This window comes from Leptinotarsa decemlineata, unplaced genomic scaffold (assembly GCF_025532065.1).
Source record: "Leptinotarsa decemlineata unplaced genomic scaffold, Ldec_3_MD MMD2_tig00026345_RagTag_RagTag, whole genome shotgun sequence".
Taxonomy (NCBI): Eukaryota; Metazoa; Arthropoda; class Insecta; order Coleoptera; family Chrysomelidae; genus Leptinotarsa; species Leptinotarsa decemlineata.
Genome location: NW_027412696.1, coordinates 2,961,941 through 2,976,757, shown reverse-complemented (window position 1 = coordinate 2,976,757; position 14,817 = coordinate 2,961,941). Strand labels below are relative to the sequence as shown.

Genomic DNA, 14,817 nt, shown 5'->3' with positions numbered 1-14,817 from the left:
TCAGAATCAGAAGCTCTCAATATATCATCAGTTATAGACACAAAGAAGTGCGGTTTCACAGCTATGCATAGGCCTAAATCCTGACTGCTATTCAGGAATGATTTCATTATTTGTTACGGGGATCTGTTCGACATGAACCTATGTTGGTGATATGATATGATATTACGAAATGAGGCATGTACGTTTACGATTGAAGATAATGATTTCGAAAAGTTCACCAAAGCTCGACTGGATTGAAATAGAAGTATAATTTCAAATATCAGATGGATCTCCAAACTCAAGAATGTAACAAACACGTGATATTATCGATAATCCAGAAAATTGGTTCTTTCAAACTGCAAGATGGAAAAATGTGAGTGAGTGATAGACCAAAACACCGATGCTGTCTTCGACTGAAATGGAATGTGAGTGCTCTATTCCACCTAAGTTTATAAATGAATGTCTCGGTCTAAGCTCTTTCTCGTGAAGTAATCCCCACGATATCGAAATATACGAGTTTAGCAGATCGGACTGCGTGTATTTCCAATTAAATCTGCTCAAGCGTTACACAAAAGAAATGCTAAGATTCACGAATATCTCCCTCATTGTGACGATTAAACCGGATTTGCTTGGCAAACAAAAATAAACTGAAAAAAGAAATGCGACTGCGAATAACAGAAGAACAATCTTCTATAGGTGGGATGGGTATTGATCAGCAGCCATCCGTGAGTTCTGCTTTGTTTTCCTGAATGAGAATAACAGGCATTTGTTTTTGTTCCAGTTTCTTTTGTTACTTTTAGAGTTCATGAAATTAATTCAGAACGAAATGTAGATAAGTACTCGTAGGTACCCTGACATTTTTAGCATATAGTTCATTCGATTCAATTGATTTGATTGGCGTTTGTTTATAATATTTTTCTCATCCAGGAATCTTATATCAGAATCAGTATTATATAAAATGAATCAAAAGGGTTATATTTTCAGAAGACATAAGTTTCTGGAAAAAACTTACCAGCTTCTTACTTTTTTTACATTGAAGTACCACCTCATTGTGATTTGCAAATGTGAAATCTGTTATTCTCAGGGGGAATTTTATACCCATTCAACTAAATTTATTGTTTTGAGCAAGAGCAACTTATACAAGGTGTTCCAAATTGAGTCGGAACCATTGCCACTTCGTTATTATTGATGGTACGGATTCGGTTGAATGGGCAAACTAGTAGCATTTTCAATGGCCTTCTCGGTGCCGAGAACAGAAAAAAATTGACAGTCGTGTTTTCAAAATATTTCATTAGATTATATTTTTACACGCTTTATATTAGCTTCACCTGTATTTATGTATGTATGCATGTATGTATGTATGTTTGTTTGTAACTCTCAAGCTCGGGATCTGTATTGACAGAATTATCGGCATTATTGCTTGATCTATTCGCGGGCAGATGGCGCTGTACGTAACTATCAATTATTGATTGATCTATTTGCGGGCAGATGGCGCTGTACGTAACTATCAATTATTGCTTGAGCTATTCGCGGACAGATGCCGCTATACGTAACCTCCTTGATAGGTTATTCAAAAGAAAATCAAGATAAAAACATATTTTAAGAATTATAAGTGTTAACGAAATTTTGTACTACAGATGAAATATTCAAATATTTGCAATTACCCGTGATTCAGTAGGTACAGAAAAAAGTTTTGGACGAAACGAAAGGTACATTTCAAAACCTAATTTGATTATTTGAAAACAAACCAGAATATGGATTTCAACAATGAAAACATCATCGTAAATTGTACATTTGAAAAATTCAGTCACTCAAATATTTCAAAAAATCGAAAAATTAGAATTAAGATGCTTGACATACATATCAAATCAAAAGATTGATTTGAAAAATAAAATTATTCTCTGAAAAAATATGTTTAGTCCATTAATATTTTGAATAAAACGTTTCTCTTTACTTCGAAACAAATTTCACAACTGTCCGCCCTCTGTTGGAGACTTACTGCATGCATCTCAGTATTACTATAGAATAGAACAGCTATAGAACAGCTGATTAACGGAAAAACAGATTTCAAACAGAGATTTTGATACCTCAAACTTCATTGTTGTTTGAGAGGAATTTTACATTCGTGCGCTGTTATAGATTCATAATACTAGTGACTGGAACTCAAAAAAAAAATTTGACAATAAATCGGACTAAAAAGTGAAAAATAAATATAGTTAAAAAAAATCTAAAAAACACGCTTTTAAAGAACATCGAACTGAAATGTTGAAAATATTTTTTTTTTAAGCTGAAAACAACAACGAACGAAAAATACTAGTATTATTGAGGTTGAGTGGAAGAGCGCTGCTTCTCAACTCCTGTTGAGAAAGCACGAACTCTGCATTTTGTCAGAAATGTAAATGTAGATATATGTATGTATATATATATATATCTAATTTTCTTTCGCTTTATCATATGTATAGGTATCTATATGTATATGTTGTGATTTTCTAGCAATAAAATCGATTATTATTATTATTATTATTGTGAAAAAAGCGTAGGCGCTTTGTGCCATATTTTTTGTATATTAAGTGCCTGTCACTTTTTTCACAATAATACTAGTATTTTTCGTTCGTTATTGTTTAAAGCTTATTTAAAATAAATATTTTTTACCACACCAAACACTACTACCAAATCGTTTCTGCGGATTTTGGAGATGGATTAGATATGGATTATGTCTACTTCAATCATGAAAATTATTTATATTATACATCCCACAATTTGAATAATTAGCTTCATCGCTCCTTATAATATTTCTATAGAAGTTTGGATCTTGTCCGCATTTATTCATAAACCACCGACAATCGTCTCTCGGCGTCACCAGATTCTAGTGTTCGCACTGGTCTTAACTTATAAGAAGAAATCTTATGTTTCTTCAGTATCCGTTGAATAACAAACGGTGGAACAGCTACTTCTCTAGATAAATCTCTGATGGAAATATTTGGATTTACCTCAAAGTTAGCCTATACGTCAATTTCTGTATTTTCAGATATTACAAAACCTTTTGTAGTTCTCCTCTTCTCAAAAACTTTTACATTGTTAATATTACTGGAGTTTTTTCCCCAACACCAAATCGTTATTTTCAACACATCAACAGGTGTTTCGATTACCAAGTGATAATCTTGAAGAGGAAGATTGAACTGGAAAAACTTGCAGAACTAACCCTATTTATACTATACGGGTATACATTAATTTTATAATTTGCCTCATCTAATAATTTTACAATACGTCTAGTCTAATTTAATCTAATATTTAAATGTAAAAGCTGAATATAGAACCATTTTCAAGCTATATAAATTCATTTATACATACATAAATTTATTTTTATAATGTGTCTTTATGTAATAGTCAGTAAATCTAATAATATTATTTTAACAACCTATACGGTATACTATTTGGTATTGGTTCGTCATCGTTATTCATAATATTATCATGTTTACTTATTTCTACACACTCATATGCTTCTAGTTGCCTGTTGTTGTTAACTTGTCTAACTAATCTTAATGAACTGAAGCCTATGGAATGGTTTTGTTGCAAAATATGATGGGCAACTGCTGATTTTTCAGGTCTTCCATATTTTAACTGTGCTAAGTGTTCCTTATATCTTACTTTAAAAGATCTATTTGTCTGTCCATAATATTCTGCATCGCAGTCCTTACATTCAATTTCGTCAATTCCAGACTTTTCCGAATTCTCGACTTTGTCTATTGGACTTCCCACTTCGATCACTTGGTGATCGAAACACGGGTCGAGGTGTTTAAAATAACGATTTGGTGTTGGGAAAAAACTTCAGAAATATTCATTACTACACCAAAGGTTCCAAACAGTGCATCACAAGTTTTTCATTGTTCCTGAATCGACAGCAAAAAAAACGCCGATTAGGTAATTCACGATCGGGAAATGAATTGCTGTAGTGTTGGAGTGCTCTTACGCAATTTTTTTGACAAATCAGGATTTCAGGATCACGATTTTAACATATCACATTTTTCTTGATGGGAAAACGGCATTTTGAAAATTATTTAAACAGTAGTTGACTGTTACAATAATTTATGACATTGTCATGATAAACTAGAGAATATTTGACAAATACTATTTCAACAAAGTTTCATGGCAACTTGATTACTCATAATAATTCCATTTTATCGAACACATTTTTTCCAATCACTGTACAAAAACGGCTTCAATGTTATCCTTATAGCAGACATATTTTGATCCACAAAATAAATACAGCTAGTGGATTGGTTTAAAGATGGGAATTATCGTTTTGTATATCAATATCAAATAGCTCAGTGGTGTTTCACGAGTTCAAATCACAGCGCAATTTTTTTTTGCTGTTAGTAACAAAATATTGTCATTCGTATAGGTACCAAAATTAGGTGTTTGGAAAAAACAGAAAAATTTTTTGTACTTACTAGTGAAATAAATGAATATTTCTACATGAGTCGCTCATTTTCAACTTTAGGAAGGAAGGTGATATGAGCTTTATTGTTGAGAATGTTATTACGAATCGAAATGCATGATGAAATATAGGGTGTTCTATTTAAGAAAAATATCATTTTATGAAATGTTTTGAAAACGATACAGTTAATTTTTTTTTGTTTTCGGCATCGAGAAGGCTATTGAATATGATACTACTTTGCTCATTCAATGGAATTCGTAGCATCAATAATAACGAAGGTGCCGACTCAATTCGGAAAATCCCTTTATACTCCTGATCTATTGAACACAAACGTTTTGTTTTCATTGTTTCTTGAATTATTAATTGTTTAATAGGCTACGCCACACTTCTCCCTTTTCAAAAACTGAGCGATGTCATTGGTGGCTTTAGCAAACTATGTCAAAGAATGAAGTTTGACAGCCATTTTCAGTTTAGACAGGTTGAAGCCTAGCTCCCTTACCCTTGAAATACAAATGGGTTCATGACTGAGAGGTGGTGGCGGTATGAATATCCTCAGTCATCAGCACTGCCCTTCACGGTGTACCCCTACCTGGCTGGGTTAGGTTGGATAAAAAATTGTTCGTTCATTAACGGGGGATATGAGGGCCTCATTTGACAGAGTGTCGGAGTCTTCTATATCGGGAGGAGTCGTCTACAGTATAATCAATAGCTTCCCTAACTAACGGAAAGAATGAAGTTGACAATATTCACCTTGTTACTGTTTTTCACAACAGTTCGTTTAATAAGATTCAGTTCTTCTGAAAAGTATTTTCTGATAATAGTACGAGATAATTTTTGGAAAATTGCAAAATCATGTCCATTATGAATTTAAGGATATACCAGTCAAGTCTAGAGAATTCATTGAATTATTTTTCTCCTCCATTTCAGTGGAGACTACAATTCATTTGTGAATGGACAAGTCAGACAAACTTGGGCAGTTGAGCAGGTGGATATGGACCACATATATTATTTGTATAAAGATTGAGAAGTAGAAAGCTCTAAGTTTTCACAGAAAATATGTGAGTTCGTCACCTCCCAATTTTTCATTACCAACATATCGATTTCAAGCGATATACTCTCAATATAATTCGTAAGTTATTACTGCAAATAATTTATATTGATATAAAACAAGGAAATTTCATTACAATTCCTAAACCTCGACCATTTTCCAGAGTTCAGCTCAATTCGACTAACAGACAAGGAGAAACTTTTAATGAAATATTCGATAGCAGCGCTCCACAATATAAAATGAGTTTGATAAACTGAGAACATCAGTAAAAGTTACGACTTTGATATGAGGCTTATATATAGCCCTTGCTGGAAGTTTCCATCATTTCCGGATACGAGGAATAATATCTCTGAAAATGTTCAAAGGAAAATAACATGAAGTAGAAACAATTTGTCAGATTCATTACACCGATTTCTTCGAGTGATTCACTGGAATAGATTCGATTGTTTGAAATCTGCAGTTGAACATTACGAAAATTATCTATTTGGCCTTCAAAAAGTGCTGGATGGAAATAGTTGTTTATGTCAGTTTTCATTTATTATATGATGAGAAGAAACGTCATCAACCAACCACACAAAAATATTCAAATACCACTAATAATGGTGACAATTCACCATTAGGTTCGTGGTAAGATAGCTTGCCATGAGAAAGAAATATACCCTTCTTATGTTGATATATTGAGCAAGTTTATTGTAGTGTTGAGCATTCAGTTTTTTCAATAGATAATAGAAATATCAACCGCACATCAATAACATTGAAAAAAGTTTTTGCAGAATCATGTATTTGTAGCCCTCTTGGTTCAACACCCTAACAGGAGTGGATGTTATCCTTAGAATCTGTAATGGGAAAGGGGGTCAAGTGGTACATCATTTTGATTGGCGCTCAATTCTGCTTCCAATGGTACCCTGACTTATCATTTTTTAATGAGCAGTTTCTGAGAAAGATCGTTCTGAACTAACAGAAGTGATTATTAGTACTAACAGAAGTAATTATTAGTACGCCTATACTGAAATGCATGTTTCTTCAAGACAAAATTGAAATGATTATGATTTATGGAGAAGTTGGAAAGTGCGTATGTCCTTTTAACGAAAGATATCCAAATTGTAAAGTAAATTACCGATATGTGCTTGATTTGGTGAATAAGTTTTAAAAAACTGAAAAATTGAAAGATAAATAAATAACCCCGGAGTATTGGATGAAGTAGCTCAAAGTAAAGTTTTGGGAATATTTGCTGTAGAGCCTACGAACTCCTCACGAGCAGTATCAGAACAGATGGCAATGTCACGCGAGACTGTAAGAAAAGCTTTAAAAATGCATAAATTTCATTCATACATAATGCAGATATTTCAAGAGCTCTACGGAGATGATTATGATAGAAGAATGAAGTTTTGTGAAATCATGTCTGATCGAGTCAATATATCATCCCTAATATTCTGTTAAACATATTTTTTCACGATAAGTGTTATTTTTTCTGAATGGCAGTGTTACGGAATGTGACGGAAACCCCACAAACAGTTAATGTTTTGGGCTCGTATTCTTCAAAATGCCATTATCGGTCCATTATTCCTGAAAGAAAACTCGACCGGCAATCTGTAGGCACCTGGAAATCCTTGAAGAGGCTATCGATCCTCTTTAAACTCACAAGCTAGAAAATCAAATGGATTTTTGCAGGAGTATCTTTTATATTTCAAGCGGAATGGTGCTTCACCTCATTATTTTATTTTCGTCCGACAGTGGTTGAACGAGAGATTTCCGGTACGATGGATTGGCAGAAGAGGAACAGTTGAATGGCCTTTTAGATCACCGGATTCAACACCCTCATATTCCTTTCTTTAGGGACATTTTAAATCCAGTTTTTATGAAACACAAGCTTCTGATATTGAAGAACTCAAAAGACGAATCACAGCAGCATGCCAGTCAATTCCTAGTGAAGTTTTCCGTAATGTTCGAAATGTCTTTCTCGCAAATAAAATTTTATTTTGTAAAAAGACAATAACCAATAAATGAAAAATCCCACATGTAATACATTTATTCCTGTCATTCAAGAGTTGAAACGGAGCTACCTACCCTTCTTACCATTTTTATCAATAGGATTCAATGAAATAATGCATTTCAGATGAGGTAAATTCTGATTACATGTGTAAGTTCAGAACGTTAGTTTTCGGAAAATGCTCATCACAAAATATTAATTCAGGGTACCATTAGAAACAGAATTGTACGCCAATCAAAATGATTTGTCACATCATCAACTTTGTATTTTTATATGGGCCGAAACTGAAGTATACCCTATATACGACTCCATTTTTCATTGTGAATACAGCAACGCATCACACAATATGATTTCATAACCATTTCTCGCGCAAAATAAAAAGTGATTACTTAACCTGCTTTTCTTCAATTTTAGATAGTACGCGCTGGAAAAAAATGACACATAATGTTCTGTTGTCATAGTAAAACTGTTGTTTGGTAGAATTTTTCACATATTACCGTTCCTACTTTTACATGTAGCTATGTGCCTACCTACCTACCTGGAAAACGACATCGAATACTGAAATATTCGATATGTTGTCATCTTACATTTTGTGCCAAAGAAATTGTGCTGATGCTGAACATGCGTACTCTAATAAGTATCCAGAGAGGCGACAACCTGGTAATTGATATTTATGGTTATGACATCATATTGTGTGATACGTTGCTGTATTCACAATGGAAAATGGAGTCGTATACACGGTATACTTTAGTTTCGATCCATATAAAAATGCAAAGTTGATGATGTTTTCTAAAAGACGAAACGCCGCAGAAGAATTCTGGGTAAATTTTCGTTTTGAGGGCACCTGGCGATTTTGAAAAAATTTTTGGATGTACTTACGTGTTTTGATGCGTAGATTACGAATTCGAAAGGAAAAAAAGCGGCGCTCTCCCTTATTTACAAATTTAAAAAGTCCAGAAAAGGGCAACTTTTCAGCTTTCTTTTTCACTAAATAAACTATTTGAAAACACAAGCATCTATTCACTAGGTCACCTACACACCTTATTCCTCCTTCTTTGACACTTTTCACTTCAATAATGAACATTTTTCTTATAAAAAACTTTATTTAAAAACGAATGCTTCTCCTGGTGACATTCTTCTATTTTTAAGTTAGTTACTACTGATTAACGGAAAAAAAGATTTTAAACAGATTTCAGAAAAAAGCGGTTGGTATTTGCCGCCGTCCACTATTTCAAATTTGTAATACACCACCAAAAACCAATTTAGATCTGCAGAATGAAGGTAAAAAACATTTGAATTACTTTAGGAATATTGACTGCATCAGTCGTACCAACCAAGCCATCAACCTTAAAAACGTAAAATACAGATATATATAACCAAAAAGCAGCTCCGTACTTTTTTCAACATTTTTATTGGAAAAATGTTGATTATTGAAGAGAAAAGTGTCAAAGAAGAAGGAATAAGGTGTAAAGGTGACCCAGTGAATAAATGCTTGTGTTTTTCAATGGTTTACTTTGTGACAAAGAAGGCTGAAAAGTTGCCCTTTTCTGTACTTTGAAGGGCCGTAACTTTGTAAATAAGGGGAAAGTCGCTTTTTTCGGATTCGTAATCTACGCATCAAAATTCGTAAGTACACTCAAAAAGTTTTTGAAAATCGCGGGTGCCCTCAAAACGAAAATTTACCGAATTCTGTTATGTTATCGTGTAGTTCTTCTGAAGTGGCCATTGCAAAGTGCTATTTGATTTACATTTCCTTTGAAAATAAAGTTAGGTTTCGTATCTCCAAAACTACTCGGAATATCAAAACTTCCTGAATGTCATATTATTAGGCACATAATTGCGCTACTTTTCTCTTATTCAATCGACCCCGTATCACTCACCGTTTCCGATATCCAAATGCTGTTCATTCTTATCTTGGACACAGTGTATATACGTTACAGTTAAGGTGAGTTTGCTGATCAGAATTGTATTGCACTGGATTTTTTTTCGAACATTGTAGCTCAACTGCAGTGATGTTTCAATATTCAAAATATTATTTTCATTGTAGCCCTGAAGAAGGCCAGAGTAATGGCTGAAACGTTGACATTGAAAATTGTAAATACAGAGTAGTGTATTCTTCAGAACATGCTCGTGAGAATACAATCTATAGTACCTTTGGATGTGATAAATGCTATCAAAAAATATTACGTTTTATTTCTAAGAAAAGAAGTTTGTGTTGCTCTCATGATTGAGGTGAGAACTCCACGTTCGACACACAAAACCTAACATCTTTTCCTAAAAAAAAATATACTTTCATACCTTTACTTGCTCCTGTCGCCTTATCCCTCAGAACATTGATTGAATGTACTCTTCCGTACTCCTCGAACATGCTTCGCAAATCGTTCTCGTCCATCGAACGCGGCACTTGACCGACGAACATTTTTATGGTATCGCTATCGGGTTGTTCTTGCTCGATTTTCGTCGTTTGCTGCGAGCTGTTCAGGAGATTATTGTTGCTACTATTGTTGTTATTGTTGTTCGTGTTGATGTTGTTGTTATTATTCATGGCCAAGGAGCTGAAACAAGAGAGGAGCTGATTAGTGTAAATAGCAGACCAGAAATTTCAGAGAATATAGGAAGTAATATACAGAGTGTCACAACGGGAATCCATTGGGAGCTTGAGGTGAACAAGTGAAGTTTAAAAAAAATTTTCGTGTAGAAGTTCTGGATCAAATAATTTAAACTTTTACGGCCCAAGACTGTGTGAAAGCTATTTTTTTTTTGCCGTAGTCTGCAGGTTTTTATGCTTAACGTTTTGTACAAGTTTGCGGTGGACCTTATCAAAGGCGATGTGGTCACGTTCGCATTGCCCGAGTTAGTGCTCAAGCTGTTGTTTCCGTTGTTCTGAATGCATTAACTACGATGCTGGTATTTGACTCTGGTTTCATATTATCATCAGTGGACGTGACTTGGTTTATCTCAATTGAATTACCTGACGTCATTTGTGTATACTCATTTCTATATACTCTTGGAATGTAATTTTGAGTTTTATCAAGTATTGGTGTACTCTATCTTCGAATGAAATAATGTGAGTGCCTTCTCTGTTGAGAGCCTGGTCGGCTACAGCTAATTTGTCGGTTTGTTCAAGTCGACAATTTCACTTGTGTTCAGAAAGACGGGTACCTACAATTCTTTCCGTGGTTCCAATGTAAACCGTTACGCAAATATAAGGAAACCAGTATAACTCGTGTGTTGTCAAAGGTTCTTTGGTTGCTACAAATGCAATACACATATATACAGACGACTCAAAGACCAAATAAGGCTCAGGATGTGTAGTTTACTACAGATCACTAAGCCTAAGGATTTGATGGGAAATGGGAATAAATACCAGCGTGGTTCAAACAGAACTGGCTGGTATCTCAATCGCCACAAAAAAAATTACCAGGAAAGAAATTTCTGGCAAAAACATAATAATCAGCACTGATAGTAGACAAGCCATATTAGCCTTGAACAGACAACTTGTTACCTCAGGGCTAGTACTGGAGTGCCACCAAGATTTAGGCAAAGCCTTGATAGATAATAACATCATCCTGAAGTGGGATAAAAAGCATGACAGTGGTAAAGGTAATCGCATTGCCAACACTTTAGCCAAGGAAGCGGCTGGACTAAGAATTTAAGGACTCAGTGACACCTACGGCCTGATGACTTCGACAATTGCGGAACCAGCCGAACGTCACACCCATGATCAATCTCTAAAGAGATGGGATGGATTCAAAGGATGCAGTCTTGCCAAGATCACCCTGGGCGACCCTGGGAAGCTGGCGCCGAACAAATATCTGGTGATGACCAGGAAAAACCTACGCCCAACAGAAGAATTTTTGACTGGCCACTGTCAACTAAATTAACACCTCCATATTACAGGGCTAGTGGACACCCCGCTATGCAGGATGTATGAACAGAAAGATTAAACTGTAAGGCATGTCTTATGCGAGTGTCCGGAGTTATCGTCAATAAAAGCGTGTGTGTTCGGCGTGTCTTGGCCTATATCTGCCGATATAAAGGAGATATATCCCAGTGATCTGTCCACCTTCCTGGAAAGGACAAGATGGACGATGATCTAGGAGGACAACTCCTCGGGAGGATGTACAATGGGTCACATGTGGCCTAAGTGTGTGGGCTTACACTCACCCTCTCTACTCTACTGATACATGTTCTTTGGTATCCTAAGCTGACCTTAGACTTTATCTGATAGTTTTTTGTTGGGCTAAATATTGGTTTCTCGTCGTATTTCTCTAATATGTTTCCAATCCGATCCGTAACATTTTCAACATAGGGTACGAAAGCATTTCCCATGACCAGCCTAGCTGGGGTAACTTTGGTGTTATTTCTCCTGGGTTGTATGGCCAGCTCAAATTCTCCTTCACTATACCTATTTCCTGTAATGCCATTTTTCAGGAGATTGATCTGCTCAGGAAGAGTCTCAGGTTCAGAGATATGCCGTGCTCTCTCAACCAACATATTTATTCAGTTCTCTCTTTTGTTGTGGCTGATGGTGAGAGTTTTAGTTCGGGTTATCTGTCTGTGTGTGTTGGTTTTCTTCTACAATCTTTGGCCCAGTATCTTTTACGTCTATTCAGAAGAATATCTAAGGAGGCTGGAGTCCCTCGGGTTTCTTGTCCCATTGTGAATTTGATTTCAGGGTCGACAGAGTTCAGATGTGATAGAAAATCTCCACCATCTTCCATACCACGAACGTCTCATCAACATAACGCAGCCAATAATATGGTTTCACGGCCGCTTGCTCCAATGCTCGTTATTCAAAAATATTCATGAGATGGTACCGCCCATTGCGGTACCATCAGTTTGTTCGTAAAAAACACCATCCTACTGGAAGTAAGTTAATGATAAACAATGAGCAAAAAGAGCGGTTGAATCTGCTGGTTTTACTTCGCCAATAAGCCGTATCGAGTCCTTGATCAGAACCATAATAATAATATCTAATAATAATGAAATAATAAATAAAAATCTTATATAACCTATTTTTTTTCTGATTGATTCGGCCGTTACTTGATGAAGATCCACAAACTTTTTTGGAGATCAAATCATGAAGTGTAGTTCTTGAAATTATATAACCTAAATTCAAATATACACATTTGGTCACGTGAATTAATTATTATAGAACTCTTGCAAATTATAATAGGGTCTATCAGCCAAAAATGTTTTTACTCTTATTCTAAACATGCTGTTGGTCAAATTAGCCTGTCTTATATCTAAGGGCAAGTGATTGAACATCTTGACTCCATTGTGATAAATAGAATTCCTGACCAAATTTGTTAAAGGAATTGTCAATTCCAACGCGGAGGAACGGTTACTGTGAGAATGGCATGAAGCCTCAAATAGCGACATATTTTTGTAAATGGTATACGGTATATCAAAACCTAGGTGGTATTCAATAAGGGAGTAAATAATACATCGTTCTGGCAGTTTTGATTCCCAAATTTATTGAAGTTACTCTCACCGAATAACATCCAGAATGAATTTTACTTTTAAGTTGTTTGATATGTTCAATAAAATTGAGCGTATTGTCAATGTAAATACCTAGAAACGTGTACAAGGAGACCACGTCGAAGCTTTGTAGTATGTCTTCAAGACCTAACTTAATATTTCTACCTTTTTCGATAAAGTGTCCCCAGTCCTTAATGAATGACTCCGTATTTTCTATCGATGGCTGCAGTAGGGTTGTCAAGTATTTGGCCACCAGATATACGAAAAAGATGGTTACTGGAAACGTTGGTTGGAATATAATAAATGAAACGTCGCATTAGGAATTGGTTTATATCATATTGCAACGAATATGACACAGTATTGAAAGTTTCTTCGCCTTTTTCAATGAACTGAATTCGACAAATCTAGATTTTGGCGAATATTCCAAAAGCAATCACTGATATTGTCGGTCTGAAAATAGACTATTGAAAATGAGAATGATTGAAGGAGTGGTAACAGCTACCTAGGACCTTCCGAATTATTTTTCAGTTTTTAGTACATTATCTACATCATTATTTTTTTGTCAATAAAACCGTCCACAATTTTAGTTTACTTATTTTTCTTTCGTCTTTTTAGTTTCTAGTTTTTTACTCAATTCTTCTCATTCTGTTTAGTTCATTTAGTGCCTCAGTATTGAAAGGTAACGTGTAATCCACCATCTTGTAGCTGCGGTTATCTTGGATTTGCATCTGTTTCAAAGTATACTTCCATTCTATACTTCCAACTCTCCGTGTTAGAAATCACACGTTAAAAGGTAGGACTTCGAGGTAAGACCTCGTTAGTCCTTAGCTCGCACAAGTTTTTCAACTTCTGAGAGTTGTCGTTCGTATGGGGGCGACAGCTGATCAACGGAAAAACAGATTTTTTTTAACAAATTCTACTAGTCGAGCCCTGTCATTTGATACCCATATTGAGGTTATTGTGAAGCAATGTGTGATCCGCCATTTTGTAGTTGCGGTCATCTTGGATTTATAATGATACATAATAATTAAATGAATTGTAATGTCATCAAAATCAAATGTGTATTGAATTGTTGGGTAATATCTCGATGAAATATCCCTTAGTAGCCTTTTTTCTCATGAATAAAATTGTCGTATTTCAATTATTTTTCTCAAAACAGTAGTGAATCATACAACTTATTCTTGAATAATCCCGTCCATTGGAGCTTGTTGTTGCAATTGAAGACGTAACTCAAATTTTTTATGGAAAACAACATATTTGATTTCCGAATCCAACCTCTTCAAAGTTGTACGGGTAACTTAATTGAGAAAGAGAGGTTTCGGCTTTCCACTCCTCCATCTTCATGCAAAAAAATGTGGGAATATTCCGAAGAAAGGAAAGAAGAAATTGATTTCCGAATAAACTCTCTAAAAGTAATTTTCAGAAACATACCTGAGGAGAAAGCCCTCTCCAAATAACTACTTCCATATAAACATTGAATTACACGAAAAAAAAATACTTTCCAAACAAATACTTTTATATGAACCTTGGATTATACAAAAAATAATTTTTCCTATACAGTTTGTACTCCAAACACTCGTTGTAGAATTGAATCAGATATCACAGGTTTGCTACACAATATAGTATATGAAGAGGAAGCATTCCACTTACATGGAACATTGTCATTCCCAATGGTTGATATCGATGTTTCGCAATAAGACACTTGCCTTTCGTTTGAAAGTGGTTGACAATGTTTCATCGTGAATTTTATCAGTTCTTACTTCCATTTTCAAATATGATTCTATTTTGATTAGAAATCTATGAAAGAGCGAATACAATTATAATGAATATCTGAAATATCAATTTTTTCATACAATAAAACCTAAAATGTAATATACT

The 14,817-nt window shown here is 34.9% G+C and overlaps 1 protein-coding gene across 7 annotated transcripts in view; it reads right to left on the bottom strand.

Annotated features, from left to right (window-relative positions):
- Positions 1-14,817, bottom strand: part of LOC111505991 (CUGBP Elav-like family member 1) — a 901,046-nt gene that overhangs the window by 317,723 nt on the left and 568,506 nt on the right. For all 7 annotated transcript variants that reach the window (XR_012467628.1, XM_074183776.1, XM_074183777.1 and 4 more), the window contains one exon: positions 9,754-10,010. Coding sequence is in view for 6 of the 7 variants with exons in the window: in XM_074183776.1 (XP_074039877.1) it covers positions 9,754-10,010 (257 nt within the window). In the remaining variant the exon portion in view is untranslated. The remainder of the gene's footprint in view (positions 1-9,753; positions 10,011-14,817) is intronic.